Source organism: Mobula birostris, chromosome 5 (genome assembly GCF_030028105.1).
Source record: "Mobula birostris isolate sMobBir1 chromosome 5, sMobBir1.hap1, whole genome shotgun sequence".
In the NCBI taxonomy this organism is placed as follows: Eukaryota; Metazoa; Chordata; class Chondrichthyes; order Myliobatiformes; family Myliobatidae; genus Mobula; species Mobula birostris.
The window spans coordinates 41,337,547-41,357,570 of NC_092374.1; the positions used below are offsets into that span (position 1 = coordinate 41,337,547).

Consider the following 20,024-nt stretch of genomic DNA (forward strand, 5'->3'; position numbering starts at 1 on the left):
AAGCCATTTTAAATTTAACATAAAAAAAGGACCCCATACATTAATTAAAATAAGTAAAAAGGTAAGACACATACATCTCTGTACATTTTAACCCAGACTACTGATTTCATTTATTTTATTCAAAGGCTGGGGTGAAGCTGAGGGGACAGATATAAGTGCATAAGATGTGAAATTTGAGCTCACTGCAAGACTTATGGCGGATTCATTGCTAGAATGGGAGGTCAGATGTGTTGCTACATGATGCTCAGCTCATTCCTGACAGGAGCAGGAACACTCTGATCCACACAATGTTGATAGCCAACCATTCTCCATAGAACCACTGACTGAAGAGAAGCATGATCGAGGCCAACAGGGAAACGGTCCAGGCCACCATAACATCATCACCTGGTGAAAACTGCAGGAAATTCCTCTCCATGCCATCTGGGTGATTAGACCCAGTCAACCACTCGAGACCTGAATTCCCTGCAGTCCCAACTTGCGTGTAAGAGGTGAGGGCCACAGACAGGGTCAGGTCTCAGTCAACCAGGACCACCCCATGTGGAGGAAACTTCCAGAGAAAAGGTCAGGCCTCAGTCACAGGACCACCCCATGTGGAGGAAGCCTCCAGAGACAGGGTCAGCTCTTGGTAAATGAAGACGACACTATAAGCAAACAGCCTCCAGTGTGCTACAGTTCTCAGGGACAATAACTGGAAAACAACATCTGAGAAAGATCTGGTCTCACACACTTAAGGACTGCAACCCTGTACTCACTTATGAATGTAATTGCAACTCAATGCTGGATCATGATTTAACGGGCCTGTGCCCTGCTATCCCTCTGCCCCCACGTAATTAAGACAAGGAGACATGAGAGCAGAATTAGGCCATTCAGTCCATTATTACATCATGACTCAGTTATTATCCCTCTCGGCCTCATTCTCCAGCCTTCTCCCCATAACCTTTTGCATCCTGGCTAATGAGGGACCTATGAACCTCCACTTTAAATATTTGGGTATACTTGGGTATATACAGAAGTCCTCCACAGCCTTCTGTAGCAATGAGTTCCACCAATTCACTACCCTCTGGCTAAAGAAATTCCTCTTTGTTACAGTGGTAAATGGACATCCCTCTATTCTAAGGCTATGATTTCTGGGCCTAATCTCCCCCAATACAGGAAACATGCTCTCCACATCCACTCTATCTAAACCTCACGATATTCGACAGGTTTCAATGAGATCCCCCCTCATTCTTCTAAACTCCAGTTAAGTGCAGCTTCAGAGCAATCAAATGTCCTTTCACTCCAGGAATCATCGCATTAATCTCCTCTAGACTCCTCCAGTGCCAACACATCTTTTCTTAGATAAGGGTCCAAAACTACTCACAATACGCCAAGTGCACTGACCAGTACCTTACAACACCTCAACATTACCAATTTCCCCCGGGATCAATAAAGTATGACTATGACTATGACTTTGCTCTTGTATTCTAGTCCTCTGGAAAGCATTTGCTTTCCTTACCATTAACTCAAGCTGCAAGTTACCTTGAGGGAATCCTGCATGAGGACTCCCAAGTCCCTTTGCACCTCTGATGTTTTAATTTTCTCCCTCTTGAGAAAATAGTTCTACCCTTTTATTCCTTCTACGAAAGTGCATTACCGCACATTTCCCTTCACTATATTCCATCTGCCACTTCTTTGTCCATTCTCCCAATCTGTCCAATTCCTTCTGTAGACTCCCTGCTTCCTCAACACTACATGCCTCTCCATCTATCTTCATACCATCTGCAAATTTAGTGAAAGAGACATTAATTCCTTCATCCAAATCACTGACATATAACATGAAAAGAAACAGGCACAACACTGACGCCTACGGAACACCAGTAGTCACTAGCAGCCAATCAAAAAAGGCCCCCTTTATTTCCAATCTTTGTCTTCTCCCAGTTACCTAATCTTCTATCCATGCTAGTATCTTATCTTTTTAAGCAGCCTCATGTGTGACACCTTGTCAAATGCCTTCTGAAAATTCGTATACATCCACTGATTTTCCTTTGCCTATCCTGTGTGTTATTTCCTCAAAGAGTCCCAACAGATTTGTCAGGCAAGATTCTCCCTTAAGGAAACTATGCTGACTTCAGCCTATTTTAGCAATTGCCTCCAATAATGGACTCCAACACCTTCACAACCACTTAAGTCAGGCTAACTGGTCTATAATTTCTTCTGCTGCCCTTCTTTCTTAAAGGGTGGAGTGGCATTTGCAATTTTCCAGTCCTTCAGAATCATTCCATAACCTAGTGATTCTTGAAGGATCATTACTAATGCCTCCACAATCCCTACAGTGACAGCTACCTCTTTAAGAACTCTGGGATGTAGTCCATCTGGTCCAGATGACTAACCTACCTCAGACTTGCTTCCCAAGCAGCTTCTTCTTAGTTATTGCACTACACTCACTTCTGCTGCCGACACTCTTGCATTTCTGACACTCTGCTAGTGTCTTCGACAGTGAAAATTGATGCAAAATACTTATTAAGTTCATCTGTCATTACTTTGCCCCCATTACTACCTCTCCAGCATCATTTTTCCAGTGATACAATATCCACTCTCACCTCTCTTTTACTCTTTATTTATCTGAAAAACTTGTGGTATCCTCTTTTATATTATTGACTAGCATACCTTCATATTTCATCTTTTATTGCTTTATGGCTTTTAGTTGCCTTCTGTTGGTTTTTAAAAGCTTCCCAATGCTCTAATTTTCCAGTCATCTTTGCTATATTATATGCTTTCTCTTTTGCTTTCTGCTATCTTTGACTTCCCTTGCCAGCCATGGTTGTGTCATTCTCCCTTTAGAATACTTTTTCATCTTTGGGATGTATCTATCCCGCCCCTTCTGAATTGCTCCCAGAAACTCTTGCCATTGCTGCTCTGTCATCATCATTGCTAGTGTCCTCTTCAAATCAACTTCAGTCAGCTCCTCTCTCCTACTTCTGTAATTCCCTTTACTCCACTGTAACAATGATACATCCGACTTTAGCTGCTTCTTCTCAAACTGCAGGGTGAATTCTATCATACTATGGTCACTGTCTCCTGAAAGTTCCTTTACCTTAAGCTCCCTAATCAAATCTGGTTCATTGCACAACACCGAGTCCAGAATTGCCTTTCCAATTGGGCTGAACCGCAAGCTGCTCTAAAAAGCCATCTTCTAAGCATTCTGCAATTTCCCTCACTTGGGATCCAGCACCAACATGATTTTCCTAATCTATCTGTATATTGAAATCCCCCATGACTATTGTAACATTGCCCTTTTTACATGCCTTTACTATCTATCACTGGACTCCAAAATCTTCCCAACCACAGAAGCCAGGCGAACTGATCTACAATTTCCTTTCTTCTGCCTCCCTCCCTTCTTAAATAATTCTTACAGCCACAGTAATCTCAAGGCCCAGGAAGTCTAATTAAGCTGGAGGCTTTGCAGTCAAAGCTCTCTCACAAGGCCAAGTGTCCTGAGGGTGGATCCTGAAGCCATGTCCCTGAACAGTGATGATTTTTTGACAATTCATCCAGATCAAAGGCTTTCCAACCATTTCTGATCATGTCTTTTAAAAAGGACAGTGGTAAATTTAAGTTGCAAAAGTTAAAAACATTTATTTAAATAAAATAGACAATAATTTTTAAAAATTCAAAATGAAGGCTGGAAAAAAAAATCAGACAAGCCATGTATGTTGGTTACATATTCCAGCTATGGATGCTTAACACTGAGGGGCAAGGTACAAAGTGCATCAAGCTCAGAGAACAGGGCTGGTCAGGGGGTCAAATAGACCAGCTCCTGGTCTCGGTCCCTTATGTGCTTTCAAACAACAACCCTCAGTTTTCCAGTTAACCTCAGGCCACTCAGTTGTGATCAGATCACACATCAGTCTTCTTCTTGAACCCAGATTGATGAGAGAGATGATAATTACCTGATAAGGTTAATCTTTGCCCAATGGAAGTCTTCCGTGGCTTTTCTCTTCTGTGGTTTCTTTGTCGCTTCAGCTGCAGCTTCAGAATTTCTTCCTCCAGACGTTGATTTTCTATCTCCGTAGAGATCAGTTCAAAATCCAGATTGCGTCGAAGTGTATCATGCCCTCCTGCCAACCAAGGTGGAGTCACCTTATTTACATCAACAATGGGAGTTTGTGCAGCAGGTGTGGCACCAACAGTTCGCAGTAATCCGGAGCTCAGAAATCTACTAAAGTTAAGATGATAGGCTGACTGGATATCCAGCAGCACAAAGTGAGATTACAGGAGGGAGGCTCCAGGGAAGAACCAGAGGTTCCAGATTAAAGGGTGAGAATCTGGTGATTGGAGGGTGGGGGAAGAGATTGAGAGAGAGAGAAAAGTAAAGTTATATTTAAATCAGGCTCACAATGTGGGATTCTAGTTTAACCATTGTACTTGTTGTGCTTCTCCAAGATGGGAACCACACCAAAATTGAGTAATTGTACTAAACATGACCTTAAGGCCTGACCAACTGATGTACATACAGTTCACATCAAAATGACAAATGATGTCTGATTATTGGTTTGCAGTTACTAATTAAAATAAGAGCTGGTCAGCCCCTGACTCTTTCTGTTGTGAAGGTTACTAAAACCTGTCGGTGAGGGCACAGACATGTTAACTTAAACCACAAGGAGAGCAAGGACTTCACTTCTGTGATCCTGACGGTAAATATAGACCACTAGCAGCTCCATCCAGAAAGTAATGTTCACCCTCATTTCATTCTCAGAAGGCTAGCATTAAAGATACTTCAGAGAAAAAAAAAGCAAGGGATCCAATTTCCTACTCTGCAATCTGTAGTAAGTTATCATACTACAAATGCATCCATTCCTCATTTAGTTGCCAGGTGAAGGTGTTATTGCCTCCAAGAGGACCAAACCTTGTCACGGATTGGAGGCTTGCATGCCTCAATGACTCAGAGAGCAATGCTGGGTGGAGTCAGGAACTTATGCCTTGCCTCTTGGTAGGGTCAGCCATGGCAAACGGGTCAAAGGGCAGAGGCCAGACTAAAAGTGGTCCACCAGTCCTGCAGGCTCGGGGGTTCAATTCAGGGCTAACAACCCTGACTGGTGACACTAAACTGTTACGAAAACATCAGTGAAGGACCCTCCTACATCTGTGTGCTGTGGTATTCCTCAGTCTCCACTCAGGACCTGAATGGCTCACAACAGTGAAAAACGAAAGGAAGCTACCGGCACGATGAAAGAAGTTGAACACTGCCAAGACCAAGACCAGAATTGGTTTCTGAGAAGATAGCCAAGGATAGACAGAGATGGAGGACCTTCGTTAATGCCTTAAATGCCAGTAGATGTAACAAGAAGCAAGTAAGAAGGTTGTCAAGACAAAAACAATCAGGTGGGAGTGGTGTGTGTGACCTCCTGCAGGGGACTATGTGGAAGCAGATCATTTCATTCCTCTCTCCTCCTTCAGTACAATACAGGCCCTTTGGCTCACAGTATTGTGCCAATCTTTTACTTAGGGGAGATGCCTGGGTTTCCCTCGGTACAGTCTCACTAGGTTTGCTGAGTAAGGGAAGCTGGGGTAAACTGTTCAACATAGCACACCATACAGCTGTTGATTACATGCAGTACTCCACATTTCCCTCAAAGGCAAAAAGTAAATGGTGTTTATGAAGAGAAGCAGTTCACAAGGTGGGAGCCAGTAAATTAATACAAAGGCAAATTTCACAAGAATTCCACAGAATACTTAACGAAGTTGTACAACAACATTGAGAAATCATATTAAACATGACCTTAAGGCTCAGTAGCCCATAATGCCTGAGCAACATTCAGCCACAACAGATTGCTAATGTTCCTCACAAGTTAATATCATTCCTAAATTTTTGCCCCATCAAAGAGAACTTGTCTGCACCATACTGTAGGTTCTGTCCTTCCGATGAGTTCTCGGCAGTTTCACTCTCCGTTCCACTTGTAGAGCTTCTGCTAAGAGGTCATGTAACTGCACAAGGATCAGCTGATTGTTGCCACCATTCTGCAGGTAGGACAGCCGCAGGGCACTGAGAAAGGGAAGATAAAATTCAGATACATGAACAATCACCAAATAAAGCAGACAGAGGTATCAGCATCAAATTCCAATGAAACATAGGATACGCCACTTTTATTGCTACCAATCTCACCCATGCCATCTGCAGAGGGATAGAGCAGAAGGCAAGACAAATGAGGGAGGGTCAGAGGAATGATAATCCCAACTGCTCTTTCTGCATCTCCTGGCAATTGGGAATATTACCAAGGCCAATGATAAGTTCAAAATATTATCTTTTTGGTTAGGATATGTTGCAGAAGTGGTAACCAGCTGAGAACAAAAATTGAAGCTGTACTTAAGATCTTTCATCCACATGCAACTCAAGCTGTTAGTAATCCAAATAAATAATAGGTCATATCCAAAGATTTTCAATACAATCACTTGTTATAGCCTGAGAGGTGACAACATCGAGTATAAAGACAAACAATGAAAATTTGGTGACTTGACTGACATCAAAATTTTCATGCAAATATATTTTCAGGCAGGGTTATGGAGCCGTATTGCACAGAAATAGGGCCTCAGACCACAGTGTCCACACTCCTTAATCAACGTTAGTCCCATTTGCCCATATTTGGTCTATAATCTTCTATGCCTTGCCAATTCAACCGTTTGTCCATATGTTTCTAAAGTGTTGTGAGGGTACCTGTCCTCAACAACACCTCAGATTGTGTGTTCTAGATTCTAACCATCTTGTGTGAGAAAAATACCCCTTTAGGTCCCCTCTCAACTTTATAACTTGTATCAATGCCCACTTGTGCCTACCCTATCTATGCCTCTCAAGATTTTGTTAACCTCCTTCACTCGAGGAAAAACAAACCTTGCCTACACAATCTCTCCTTGCAACTGAAATTCTCCAATCCAGGCCACCAAGTTTCACAGGGTTGTTTTGCTAGAGCTGTTAATTCTCCAAACCATGGATAGTACCTCCAGGTTTTAAAAGAGGTGCCAATGGAGAACACGGATATAATCTTCCATGATTCCACGGATTTCAGAACAGAATGGAAGACAGAACATGTAACTTTACTATTTAAAATATTAAGAGACTAAAGAGGTAACCTTAGATCTCTCAGAATGACATTAGTAAAAGGGAAAATGCTGGAATCTACTGTTAAGTTTGTGTTATCAAAACATTTAGAAATTAATTACAGGACTGGGCTGGATCAATGTAGACATGTGAAAGCAAAATCCACTTTGACAAATCCATCAGAGATTTTGAAGTTATAGCTAACAGAATATTCAAATAAGAATCAATAGATAATTGCTTTTGAAGAGAAAGGCTTAGAAGACCTTTGATAATTTGCCACTAAAGAGGTTAATGAACACAAATTGGAGCACAAAGGATTTAATAAGGGTGTTGGGATGGTAATATTATGTTGTAAGTGGAGGAATGGTCACAGATGGGAAATAGTAGGAATAAACAGCCATTTTCAGGTTAGGAGACTGTGACCAGTGGGTTCTGGTGCTGCTAGGATCCAGCACCTATTGGTGCTGGCATCCAGATATTCATACTGGATTAAAGGAGCAAATGAAAAATCATGTATAAAATGTTAAGCGGTATAGTGATTTATGAGAAAGGTGCAAAGAGTGTGCAAGGGGGTCTAAGCAGGTTAAGTGAATGGGCAAAGTCATTGCTGGGAATGAGTTAAAGACATCACTAAGTGGATGGGCAAGGGTATAACCAAGGAAAACTACATGGAGAAATGAGAAGTTGCACACATTCGTATAAAAATAAAAAGGCAGGTTTTTTTTTAATTATGAAGGAAGGATGGAAAGTATTGACTTCAGAGGAATGTGGATCCCCCTTAATACTAATATGCACCCCAGTATCCAAGGCTCAATATTACCATTCCCATTCCTGTGTTAAAATCCTTACAACACCCTCTCAGCTGTCTGCCCCTGAACTCCACTAGCCTAGGAAACCTTTGGGAAATCCGAATTTCTTCAGTTTCAACCTCCTGTAGATTGCTTGCTCTGCCTCAATCACCATGGCAGCCACAGGACCTATAAACTGGAATTTTACTCATAAACCTATCCACATTCCATTCTTTAGAACCTTCATTAAAACCTCCCTCTTTGACATAATGGTTAGAAGTTCACTGAATCTAAACTTCAGTTTTTGTAAAGGCACCACATAAATCTTTGCTCCAGTTGAGTTAATCTTCTTCAATAATTAGAGATTACCAGAAGACATGGCACACTCCATTACTAGGGGAGTGGGTTTGGAAACATGTACCTGACTTCAGATGATAGGCTTCCTCCACCATAGAAAGGCACAAAGGTCTGTGCCTGCTGAACAATGTCCTTTTTCTTTGAGGGGCGTGAGTGCAAAGTGCTCTGTCTACTTACAGCTTTATTTTGTCTGCATTAAGAAATACATGAGAATTACTCTACAAGAACTGCTCTAGACACTATGCTTTCTGACAATTAGTTTTCCCAATAACATCAGCGTGCCCCACATCACCCATCACCCAACACCCAACTGAGAAACTGAAGTCAAAAGCAAGTTGATAGTGGGCTTCATCTGGAAAATAGCAAAGAAATGTTTAATGAAATTCATCAGTTGAGATTAGGGATTTTACTTGTCTTTTCCCAACCCTCCCCCAACCTCTAATATATTCACTCTGTGTAATACCCAACTAAAGAGTGTCCATCACATTCTTCTCCTCACCATTCTCAATCCTGACAACTTTATTTTGTCTGCCGCCACAAAGTGGACAGTGAACATGAGATTATGGTACACAAACTGTCCACAGTCCTTCGGCCATCCAATCACCTTGCAATACCTGAGAGCAAATGGTTTGGAACCTGGGCCAGTTCTCTTCCTCCTTGTTCTCCTTGAATAAACACCCAATTCCCAAGGATTCTTTTCTTCCCAGCTTCTGTCAACCAATTAGCAGTGAATCAGCTGAAAGGTGAGGAAACAGTAAGGATAAGGCAGTACACTCCTACAAGAATGTTAAAATGGAATCTTACACTGAAAGAGAAGTTGAATCATTAACCTATTTACACTAATCCTACATTAATGCCACTTCATTATCCTCACATTCTCATCTACAGGCCCAGAGTTCTATAATCCATCCAGAACAGACTTGATGGCCTAATTCTGCTTCTGTGTTTGATGGTCCATTTACTTTTGGAAATTTAGTGATCAATTAAGTCACCAACTGGCATATCTTTGGACAGAGGAGAAAACCAGAGCACCCAAAGGAGACCCACACAGTTGCAGGAAGAACATGCAAACTCCAGTCAGACAGCATGACTGAACCTGGGTCACTGGAGCTACATGGCAGCAGCATTACCCACTGCACCAAAAAGCATCTTTTGACCTAGGTTTGTTTCAATAGTAGCAATAACACTTATAGGAAACTAGTTTAAATTTTCAGCCTGAATTGCAATGTGTTAACCTGAACTCTGAAAATAAAGTACTGTACAACCAAGTGAAACAAAAACCAAAAATGCTGGAAATACTCCGCAGATCAGGCAGCATCTGTGGAGAGTGAAAAAAGTTAATATTTCAGGTTACTAACCTTTCATCAAAATGCATATTGCCAATATCTGTAATGTATTGCTTTTTAATAGGACCAATTGAAGCTGTTGCAAACTTAAGACACATTAAATATTGCTTGCCAACAAACATTCTGCTGGAAGAACTCAGTAGTCAAGCAGCATTTGTGGGGGGGGGGGGTGCACAGAAAGAATTGTTGACATTTTGGGTTATAACCCAGGGTTTCAACTGGAAATATCAACAATTCCTCCCTCCGCCCCCACAGGTGATGCCTGATTGCTGAGTTCTGAGAATGGATGGTATGTTGCTCCAGCTTCCAGCATCTTGTAAATCCATTGTAATTGCTAAACTGCTTGATCAATTAATCTGCAGTTTCAAATATTCAATACATTTAAATAACCAGAAAAAAATGCAGACTTCACTTTTATCAGGGATGTTGTGACCATATTGCTGGCCATTATTAGCATCATGGAATACTGTACATCTTCTCCAGTCTTTGGGGGAAAATGAGCAAATTTCATGATCTGGACTGCTATCTAACAGACCAGAGAATTCATTGTAGAGCTTGCCTGGTTTCAATACATTGTTTCAATGTCAGGTCCTGTGTACTTTATAGCAAAAAAATCTGCTCTGTCCAAATGAACTGCAGTTTATTTCCATGACCAACACCTCTATTATTTTATTGATATTACCCAAGCAAATCCAACATTCTCTCATTAACCTCAAATGAAAGAGTAACTCAAATGAAAGAGTAACATAGTGGTTAGGTCATTTCTTGGAATGTAGTTGATTGAGTGGAAATTTGATAGAGGTATACAAAATTATGAGGGGCATAGGGTAAATGCAAACAGGCTTTTTCTACTGAGGCTGAGTGGTCTACAACTAGTGGTCATGGGCTAAGGGTGAAAGATGAAAAGTTTAAGAGGAACATGAAGGGAAACTTTTTCACTCAGATGTGAGAGTGTGGAATGAGCTGCCAGTGCAAGTGGTGTAAGCGAGCTCAATTTCAACGTTTAAGAGATGTTTGGATAGATGCATAGATATGGAGGGCTATAGTCCCAGTACAGGTCAATGGGAGTAGGCAGTTTAAGTGGCTCAGAATGGACTAGATGGGCTGAAGGGCCTGTTTCTGTGCTGTACTTTTCAAGAACTATGAATTCTGGGAGGAAACATAATTTACTGCAACTGCTGCAATCAGGAGCAACACAAAAAGCACTGGAGGGACTCAACAAGTCAGGCAGCAACTATGGAAATAAATGGAGTGTTGACATTTCTGATTGAGACCCTTCATCTGTATCTGGACTGGAAGTGAATCCTGATTTTAATTAGTATTGCATATGGAGGTGTTTGAGAGGCTTACATCGAGTCCAGCTGTAGGATTTCCAGCTGTTGCTTCATTGAATCCAGGAGCAGCTCGTTTTTGTATTCTTGTGCCTTAAGTTCTGCCAACATTTTCTCCACTTGAGAAAAGTTCTTGCTTTTTTCTGACAATTCATTTAATCTTCTCACAATCTCTGCAGTGAAATTAGAAAAAAAATAACAAACTGAACAGTGATCTTCATGAGACCATTCAGAGCAAGTGTATACTTTACAGTCTGGTTCATTGGCAAGACCGACAGTGGGAGGGCTGTGTGGCCTCAATTGTTGCTCAGACCAGGCCCTCTTGCCGTGGCATTGCCTGTTGCAGCCACACAGGGGAGGAGGCGCTGGAGGTGGTGTGGGAGAGAACAGAGGTGTGGTGGGCACCTGGGTCGGGGGCTGGCCCCTGCAGGCCAGCTGTTTTATCGGTGCTGCTCTCTAGTGTTCATCCCCTTGAAGACAAACTGGATTGCTTTCATCTGTGGCTGACCCAGCGTGAGATGAGGAACTGCTGCATGCTTGTTCTTGCAGGAACATGGCTCCAAAACAACATCCCATGCACCATCAAGGAATTTAAGCTAATATTATTTTGTGACTGTATGTGCAATTGTAACTGTATGTGCTGTGTTTGGCTGTATGTAATGTGTTTTGCACTTGGCCCCAGAGGAAAGCTGTTTCATTTAGCTGTATAGATGAGTATGGTTGAATGACAATTAAACTTGAACTTGAAGTATAGAAAGATAAAACTACATGGAATGCTTGGTGTCAGTAATTCCCCTTCACTGCCAGGCATGATTGAGAGGTTGCTGATTCAAACAAGCACATCTCCTCAGAGCAGTAACAAGAGATAACTGCACCAACTATAGCTCACAAATATGCTGAGTGCAGCATTTTGAAATATAATTTTAAGCTCTTAATCTTTAGAATAGAACAAAAGGTACCCTACAAAGTGACTCCATGTAACCTTGCAGCCATCTTTTCTGATAAATGCAGAAAATGCTCAAATATCTACAAGGACCGTGTCAGTGCAGAGTTTATGCTTTAGGTTGATGGACCCTTTCACAAAATTCCACTTTATTGATTGCAATGTATGGCTCATAATAGGGTTATACAGAGATCAATAGGGACAGGTGACATTCTGGGTTTATCCACTGGATAACTAGACTGGAAAGCACTTCTGATTATAATTTAAATAATTCTGAGTGACGACTAACTGATTTACAACTGTTTTTTTAATGGAGACAAGATATTTAAATTCTTTAAAGCACAAGTCTTACTTCCCATTCAGGTTTATGTCAATCAAAGCAATTCCCAGTGACCCAAGGGAAGCAAAACAAATACAATATTCCTTTATCAAATCTCAAGCAGGCTTTGCCGTGTCGGCTCATCTTGCAGTGACCAGTTTTGTATTACCATCTACTGAATCTCGGGTACCTGCTCTCTGCTCCTCCAGCTCCTTGTTATGCAGTAATATACTAGTCACATGTTCTCCGTGGTTCTGTGCCAGGTTCTGCAACTGATTCTTGTATTCCTGCATCCACTGCTCTTTGGGGATGAGATCCTCCTGAGAATTAAAGCAAGAGGACTGAAAATTGAGTATTATATGACTCTGGTATTTCAGATAATAGTTTATTTTTAGCCCCAAAAAAACAGTCTCTCTCATATAATGGGTGTTTTGTTTGTTAATGTGGATCCTGAGTAAATGGTTTCAGTAATACCAAAACCAGGCACCCGATTTCAGGGAACAATAGCACTACCTCATTTTACTTCCCAACTACCTTTAATTACCTATACTACAATGGTGAATCACTGCAAAGTGATTGAGAAATCCTGCCAGTTCTTTATTCCTCTTTGTGTTGAAGCTCCACAGCATTTGGGTGGAAAACGGTACTTCACCAGGTCTGGTAAACAACGACCATTTGACAGTCAAAGAAAATGGTCTCAATCCTGATGCCTGCTCCATCACAGAAACACATTAAGGGCCACTCTCCTGGTCATGTCATAATACAGTTCACTCTGTCCATGCCAAGTAGCCATAAAAATAATGCCACTTACTAGCACTTGGTGAATACCATCTATGCCTTGGCAATTCAAATGGCTGTTCCAGCTCCAATCACTCTCTAATGAAAAATGCTTCCTTATAGCCCCTCTAAACTTCTTACCTGTAAACCTATGCCCTCTCATTATAGGCACTACCACTGTGAGAAAATGTTTACTGCTGTCAACCATAGCTATGCCTATCTTAAACTTTCCTGTGCTGTCTACCACAATGCTAGCAATGCATCCACTTCGACTTTGTGAGAAAGATAACGGCTCTCTACTCTATCTGTTTCTCATAATTTTATGAACTTCAATCACATCTCCCCTCTGTTTCTGCTGCTCTGGAGAACATAATCCTAGTTTGTCCAAACTCTCCTTAAAGCAACTGCCATTTAATCTAGGCAGCATCTGGTAAATCTCTTCTATACTCTTTCTGTACCCCCACATCCTTCACATAATGGAGTGACCAGTATTGAATCCAATACTCACTATAAAGCTGAGATTTAAAACAGACCTGAGAGGTAACGTCTTTACAGAGAGTGGTAAGTACCAGGAGCAAGCTGCCAGAGTGGTCAAAATACTGGCTGCCAGCTCTATGGCTTGCATAATGTCATAAACTTCTATCAAATCTCTCCTCTGGCTCTGCCACTAAACAATGCTTTTCTAAACTCTCCTCATAGCACATACTGTATCCTCTGAACCAGACAGCATTCTGGTAAACCTTCTCAGCACCCTCTCCAAAGCCTTCATTTCATTTCTTTACTGAAGTTACCAGAATCGAATGCAATACTCTAAAACTGGTCTAACCATAGTTTTGTTAGCTGTAACATAACTTCCCGGCTCTTGAACTCATGCCTCGACTAATGAAGACCTTCTTCACCACCCTATCAATCTGGGTGGCCACTTTCATTGAGCCATGTACCTACTTAAGATCCGTCTATCCATCAACACAGTTAAGGACCCTGACTTTAACTGTGTACTCCTCCTCAAAGTTGGATCTCCCAAAGTGCAACTCCTCACACTTGCATGGATTAAACATCACCTGCCACTTCTCCACCCATATCTGCGATTGATCCATATTCACTGTATCCTTTGCCAATTTTCTGTGGCCAGAAGGATGACTGGAAAAAAATGTTAATGCACTGCATGTGGACCAGGATGTGAATGACAAATCGTTGAACTTTTACACCAAGACCTCTCTGTTCCTCAGTATTCCCTTGGGCCACACCTTTCATTATCTATGTCCAGCTTTTATTTGACCTCCCAAAATGCATCACCTCATATTTATGAGGATTAATTTCCAAGCACTATCACTGAGCTCAGTTTACCAGCTGATCAATACCTTTCTGTAGCCTGAGACTATCACTATCCACAAAACTATCATGTTTTTATTGTAATGACATGAATAATGATAGTTTCATGCAATGTGCTAACATATGTTTCTCTTTCAGATCCTGGTCCATGTTTTATGAAGGTGGAACTACATTGTACATATGCTAAAACTGGCAGAAACTCTTTTCAAGCAGAATGTAATTGAAGTAGCTCTGTTTATATCCAGATCTTCATTATCATCCCCTTGAAAAATCAGACCACTAAACGACTGTAAAGATGCAGCAACACTTGCTGGATTCTTCAAGAGCAGTCATAGCAGTGGAAGGTTTTCCCACCTTCCTGGCTGTAGTCCAATTCGATAATAGTGATTTCCAGGAGCTACAGGCTCTAAACCATTAAGCTTTAGAAAAGTTTCAGGAGGGACATTCAACAGTTCAATCATACCTTTAAAGCTGAAAATGATTAAAAATAATTAAGAATATAAGAGAAACACTGAGTGATAACACTTGCACATTGTTTTTAAAAAACTACATAAAGCTGAAACATCCAAAGTGCACCTGAATGCAAAAAAGGTAAACATTAAATTTTAATGATAATTACCATGTAAATATTTCATGAGGTATCAGCAGGATATAATGAACTAAAATGTCAACATCTTTCCGCAACAGTACTGAAGTCAGTTTTCATCCAGGTTCAGATTTGACCTAAGTAAATGGGTAATGAAGCTCCTTCACATGTGGAATGTGTTTCAAATGTTGTGAAGTCTTGGTGCTGAACAGTCTGGCCAACTGCGGCATGCTCAACAACCAGAATATTAAAATAAAATTTTAAAAAATGGAAAAGGGATATCAGACCTGATACAAACAGAACAAAGGAGTAAGTTATCTTAATTTCGAGAATTCAGCATTGAATCCTACAGGCTGCAATACAGTCAGATGTAAAATGAACCATTGTTCCTCACACAGAGAAGAAAGTTGCAGAACATATGGAATCACAAAGGTGTAGATGGAGCTGTAGGGGTGGAGGTGAAGAACAGGGAAGAGAAGAGGTGAAAACATGAATATTTGATAAAAGAGAGAAGTTAGGAGGAAGGTGAGGGTTAAAGAGAAAGGAAGAAGAGAAGGATTTTACCAGATAACTTTTGGCATATACTGAGAGTACTACTAACTAAACATTAGGGAAAACAGCTAAACACAGCTTACTCAAAAATCCAGCTTAGTTAATCATCTTAAACTTAGGTCAAATCTGAACCTCCATCATTTTTCTCTGAACCTCCATCATTTTTACCTGTCACAGAAATTCCCTCTGCCCCACCCATTGCCTTCCCCACCTTCTCTGCTACTCAAACAGACTTGTTTTCTCTCTTTATCAGCTCTGATGAAGGGCCTTCTACTGTTTCTCTTTTCACAGATGCTGCCTGACTTGCTGGCTTTTCCAGCAATTTTGGTTTTTATTTCAGATTTTCTGCCTCACAATTTTTTTTTATATTTGGTTTTACTCCACCACTTTCTTCCTTCTCCTCATCAGCACTACCCTGTGCTCCCGTTGAGATGTCCTGCTATTCATTTTACCACAGAAAAATCTGCCCTATACAGTTTAAACTTAAACTTCAAGTCTGCATCATTTGACAATTTGAGTATACTTTCAGCCTTAAACAGGAGCCATCGATTTTCCTTCAAAGGAGGTAACTGTATCTCTTGGAAGTTACCTGGTCAAGTGTTAACTGACTGTAAGACACCAGGTCATCATTCATTAATCTTCCCTCCTTCTCATCCATTTCTGCCAAGATCTCTCGCTCTTCCATTTCACGTTGCTTTCGTTGCTCCTCACGGCGATGTCTGTAGTCTTTCAGCTGATCAAGCTATTGTTAAAAGAAGAAAGTAATGAAAAACAGTAGAAAAGGAAAAAAATAGAAATCTAATCTCTATGTCAAGGGTCCTTCAAAGATCACTGAATTAATTGACAAGACATTTGTTATTGGAGGTTAAAGAATAGATGCTCAAAAATGTCCTGTTCTTTGAATATTGCCAATGGATTAGTTATCATTCTGGGGGTCTGTAGGTTTTGTCATCATTATGAAACACATTCTTTTACAATGGAAGCATATAAGGTTGAAAGAAAGCAAATGCAGGGCTGCACTACTATCTTTGGGGGGTTGATAGTTTTCATTTAAAAACCTTACTAAGTTATGGAAGTAACTTTAATTTAATTCACAATATTGTCTTTCATTATTTTCTATCTATAAGGCTTTTTGGAGTAACTGAGTTTTCATTTGATAAAGAGTTATTTACCAACTCTCTACACCACACTCCAGTCGGTAGTGATAATGCACCTTCAAGTTGGACTACTAACCACCATTAAAAGTCAGAAGAAGATTAGTTAGGCCTAGTAAAAGGGCAACTGAAGAATAAACCAGTGCTCCGGCATCTACAGTCTCTTGTGACTCCAATGAGTTGACCCCAGCTCCACATTTTTTAAAAAAAGTGTTTGATATTCACCAAAAGAAGGTAAACTGATTGTTCAAGTAAAAGGGAATAAAGTAGCAGACTGCAATGGAATTAACATGAATTGAAGATTAATTAAATCAGCTAAGAACCATTTGCATACTAATGCAGGTGGTACACTGCTAATAATATCATCAGAGCTGGATTCACATTATCCAGGAATAAGGCTGATTTCCACAATGGAACACCAGCAATCAACCAAAGTAGTCCAGTATTTTGTGAACCTATTTCGAGCTGCCACTAAGTGCTGGAAACCTGTTTACAAGGCACTGTCTTTGAACTTTAAGCTTTACTTTGCTCATATAAACTTCATTCTTAAATATTGGATTTCACCCTTTGATTTTACTACGAAGGGGGCCCAAACAATGAAAAGTAAAACAGGAAATTATGCCCTCAGCAGATTACAAATTGATTCACACTCAATGATATACTTCTAACGTGGCACACAGTAGGGAGATTCTTCACAATACTGCACATGCCTATAATGATGAACATATATTAGAAAGACTCTTCCAAAAACTGCCATGCTTAATGGTATGATATACACTGTATGTAAAGAGACCAGGTACTTTCTTCTTCTTCTCTTACAGAAACATCTGCATGATGCTAAGCTAGGGCGCATCATCAGTGATGTTACCTGGGGCCGTCAGGTGTTTCGGGTCTTTCAACATCATACACCCTCACCCAGGTGACCCAACCGGGGTGGATTAGACCCCGGCCTGTGCCCTAGCAGCAACCCACAGATCTACCTTCTTTATCCAGAGCCATCTTGACGCTTTCTCTGCTAGAAATGGTAGAAATGCCTCTCCTTCTTCTCTCTCCTGTGATTCCAAGTGCAGAGTGACTGGCCTGCAAAGCCAAACAACAGGAATTCTGCAGATGCTGGAAATTCAAGCAACACACATCAAAGTTGCTGGTAAACGCAGCAGGCCAGGCAGCATCTGTAGGAAGAGGTGCAGTCGACGTTTCAGGCCGAGACCCTTCGTCAGGACTAGTCTGAAACGTCGACTGCACCTCTTCCTACAGATGCCTGGCCTGCTGCGTTTACCAGCAACTTTGATGTGTGTGGCCTGCAAAGCCACATCATCCGACCTCCACGGGCCAACACTTTGCTCTCCAGCCTCATCTTTGGCAGTTGTTCTTCAGATCTTCATACTTGGCTCTTTTCTGCTCATAGGCCTCCTCCATCCGTTCTTCCCACAGCACGGTAAGCTCAAGCATAAGAACATGCTTCGATGAGTCGGACCACAACACAATGTCAGGCCGCAATGTAGTCTCTGTGATGTGGGGAGGAAACTGCAGCTGTTTTCCCAGGTCCGCTCTTAGCTTCCAGTCCTGCACAGTGAAGAGCAAGCCGGTTGCTTTCTGGTGTTTTGTTGGTCTTTCCCCCCTCTTTGACAAAGCAGATGGTATTCTTGACCAGGCTTGTTTTCCAGCAGATGTTAAGGGTGCTGCAGATTGTCTCAGCAATTGTCTGGAGGACCTGGTCATGCCGCCACTGATAACGGCCATCGGCAAGGGCTCTGGGGCAGCAGCTCAGAATATGCTCTAGAGTGCCAGTCTTCTCACAGAGGGGACAAGCTGGTCATTCTGCAAGGCCCCAGCAGTGCAGGTTAGGTAGACTAGGAAGGACGTCATAAACAGCCTGGATAAGGAGCTTGATGCGGTGTGGATCCACCTTCCAGAGATCGTTCCAAGAGATCTTTCGCTTGATCACCTGCTCCCATTTGGTCCAGGCTCCTTGCTGTTTCATTGCCATTGCTCTGCTGGTCCCCTCCTCCACAGCTGTCCTTACTTCATTCTGGACCAGTTCTCGTCGCTCTTTCCCTTGTACGTTGTCAAAATGGGGGGCTTCCAAGTCCAGCTCTTCCCTTGACGACTGCCCCCACCAGCACTTTGTGACGCAGTTGCGCCTCAGCTTCTTCCACTGCAGCTTCCGCTCTCCACTTTCTTCCAGTTCTCACTGCCACTCTTGCTCCGGCAACCTTTCGATCTGAAGATTCCCAGAACTGCAGGTCCTCTCTTGCTCGCAAAACCTTGAACTCTTCCTCGATGGATTTCAGGGGGAGCCTCAGTTTGCAGTTATTCCCGTACTGAGTGATGCTGCTGATGTTCCTTGGTAAATCCAGCCATCTTCGCAGGAACCGGCTGACTACCCTCTCTAACTCAACAACAGTGGAAATTGGAAACTCCTAGAGAAGCAGTGGCCAGAGGATTCTTGGTAGTGTACCGTGCTGGTAAACTGCCCTGGAAGGCCAGTCCTGTCAACCTCTTGCAACCATTGTTCAAACTCCACAGGTGTTTCTTATTGTCACCTTATCTCTGAGTGTTGCATCAAACATCTTCCCAAGACTTTTAGCAGGGTTCTCTGTGATGGTAGGAATTGGAATGTCCTCAATAGAGAAATGAAATTTCTCCTGTACTCTCCCCTTCTTCAGCTCTACAGATCTTGATTTTGCAGTACATCCTTGCCCACCTCATCAACCTTTCCAGCCCCTTAAGAATCCAACTAGCACCAGGCACTGACTCCGTAGTGATAGTCAGATCATCTATGAAGGCTTGTATTGGTGGTTGGCAGATCCCAGATCTTGATTTCGGGCCTCGACACTCTGGCTCTGCAGATTTTACCAGCATATTCATTGTCAGAGCGAAAAGGATGACTGAGATGGTGCAGCCTGTGATGATACCAATCTCCAGCCTGCACCAGTCTGATGTTATTGGCCCTGTTGAGATTCTCAGCTGGGACTCATTGTAGTAGTCCATAAGGAGGCCTCTGATTCCTTCAGGAACATGGTGCCTCTTCAGAGGGTCTTCAACAACCTTGTGGAGGATTGATCCATAGGCATTGGCCAAATCCAACCACAAAACCACTAAGTCACCCTTATTCTCTCTGGCCTCTCTCAGGAGCTGTGTGATGACTCCAGTGTGCTCCAAGCAGCCTGGTACCCCTGGAACGCCACCCTTCTGGACAGGAGTGTTGATGTAATTGTTCTTCAGGAAGTACTCTGTTAGGCGCTTTGCCACCACGCTGAAGAAAATCTTTCCTTCAACACTCAGCAAGGATATTATCCTAAACTAAGGCAGTATTCTGTAGAGTTTAGAAGAAATGGAGAGATTATTGAAATTTACAAGATTCTCTTACAGGACTCAACCATCTGGATGCTGTGAGAATGTTTCCCTTAACAGAACGGAATCAGCGATCACAGCTTCAGAATAATGGATAGGTCACTTACAAT

The 20,024-nt window shown here is 41.9% G+C and overlaps 1 protein-coding gene across 1 annotated transcript in view; it reads right to left on the reverse strand.

The window, feature by feature from the left end:
* The window catches only part of LOC140197665 (coiled-coil domain-containing protein 17-like), a 41,086-nt gene that overhangs the window by 16,962 nt on the left and 4,100 nt on the right, over positions 1-20,024 (reverse strand). The window contains exons 2-7 of the mRNA XM_072257950.1: positions 15,993-16,145; positions 12,347-12,476; positions 10,914-11,067; positions 8,282-8,407; positions 5,883-6,022; positions 3,930-4,097 (exon numbers count right to left, since the gene is read on the reverse strand). Coding sequence (XP_072114051.1) covers positions 3,930-4,097; positions 5,883-6,022; positions 8,282-8,407; positions 10,914-11,067; positions 12,347-12,476; positions 15,993-16,145 — 871 coding nt within the window. The remainder of the gene's footprint in view (positions 1-3,929; positions 4,098-5,882; positions 6,023-8,281; positions 8,408-10,913; positions 11,068-12,346; positions 12,477-15,992; positions 16,146-20,024) is intronic.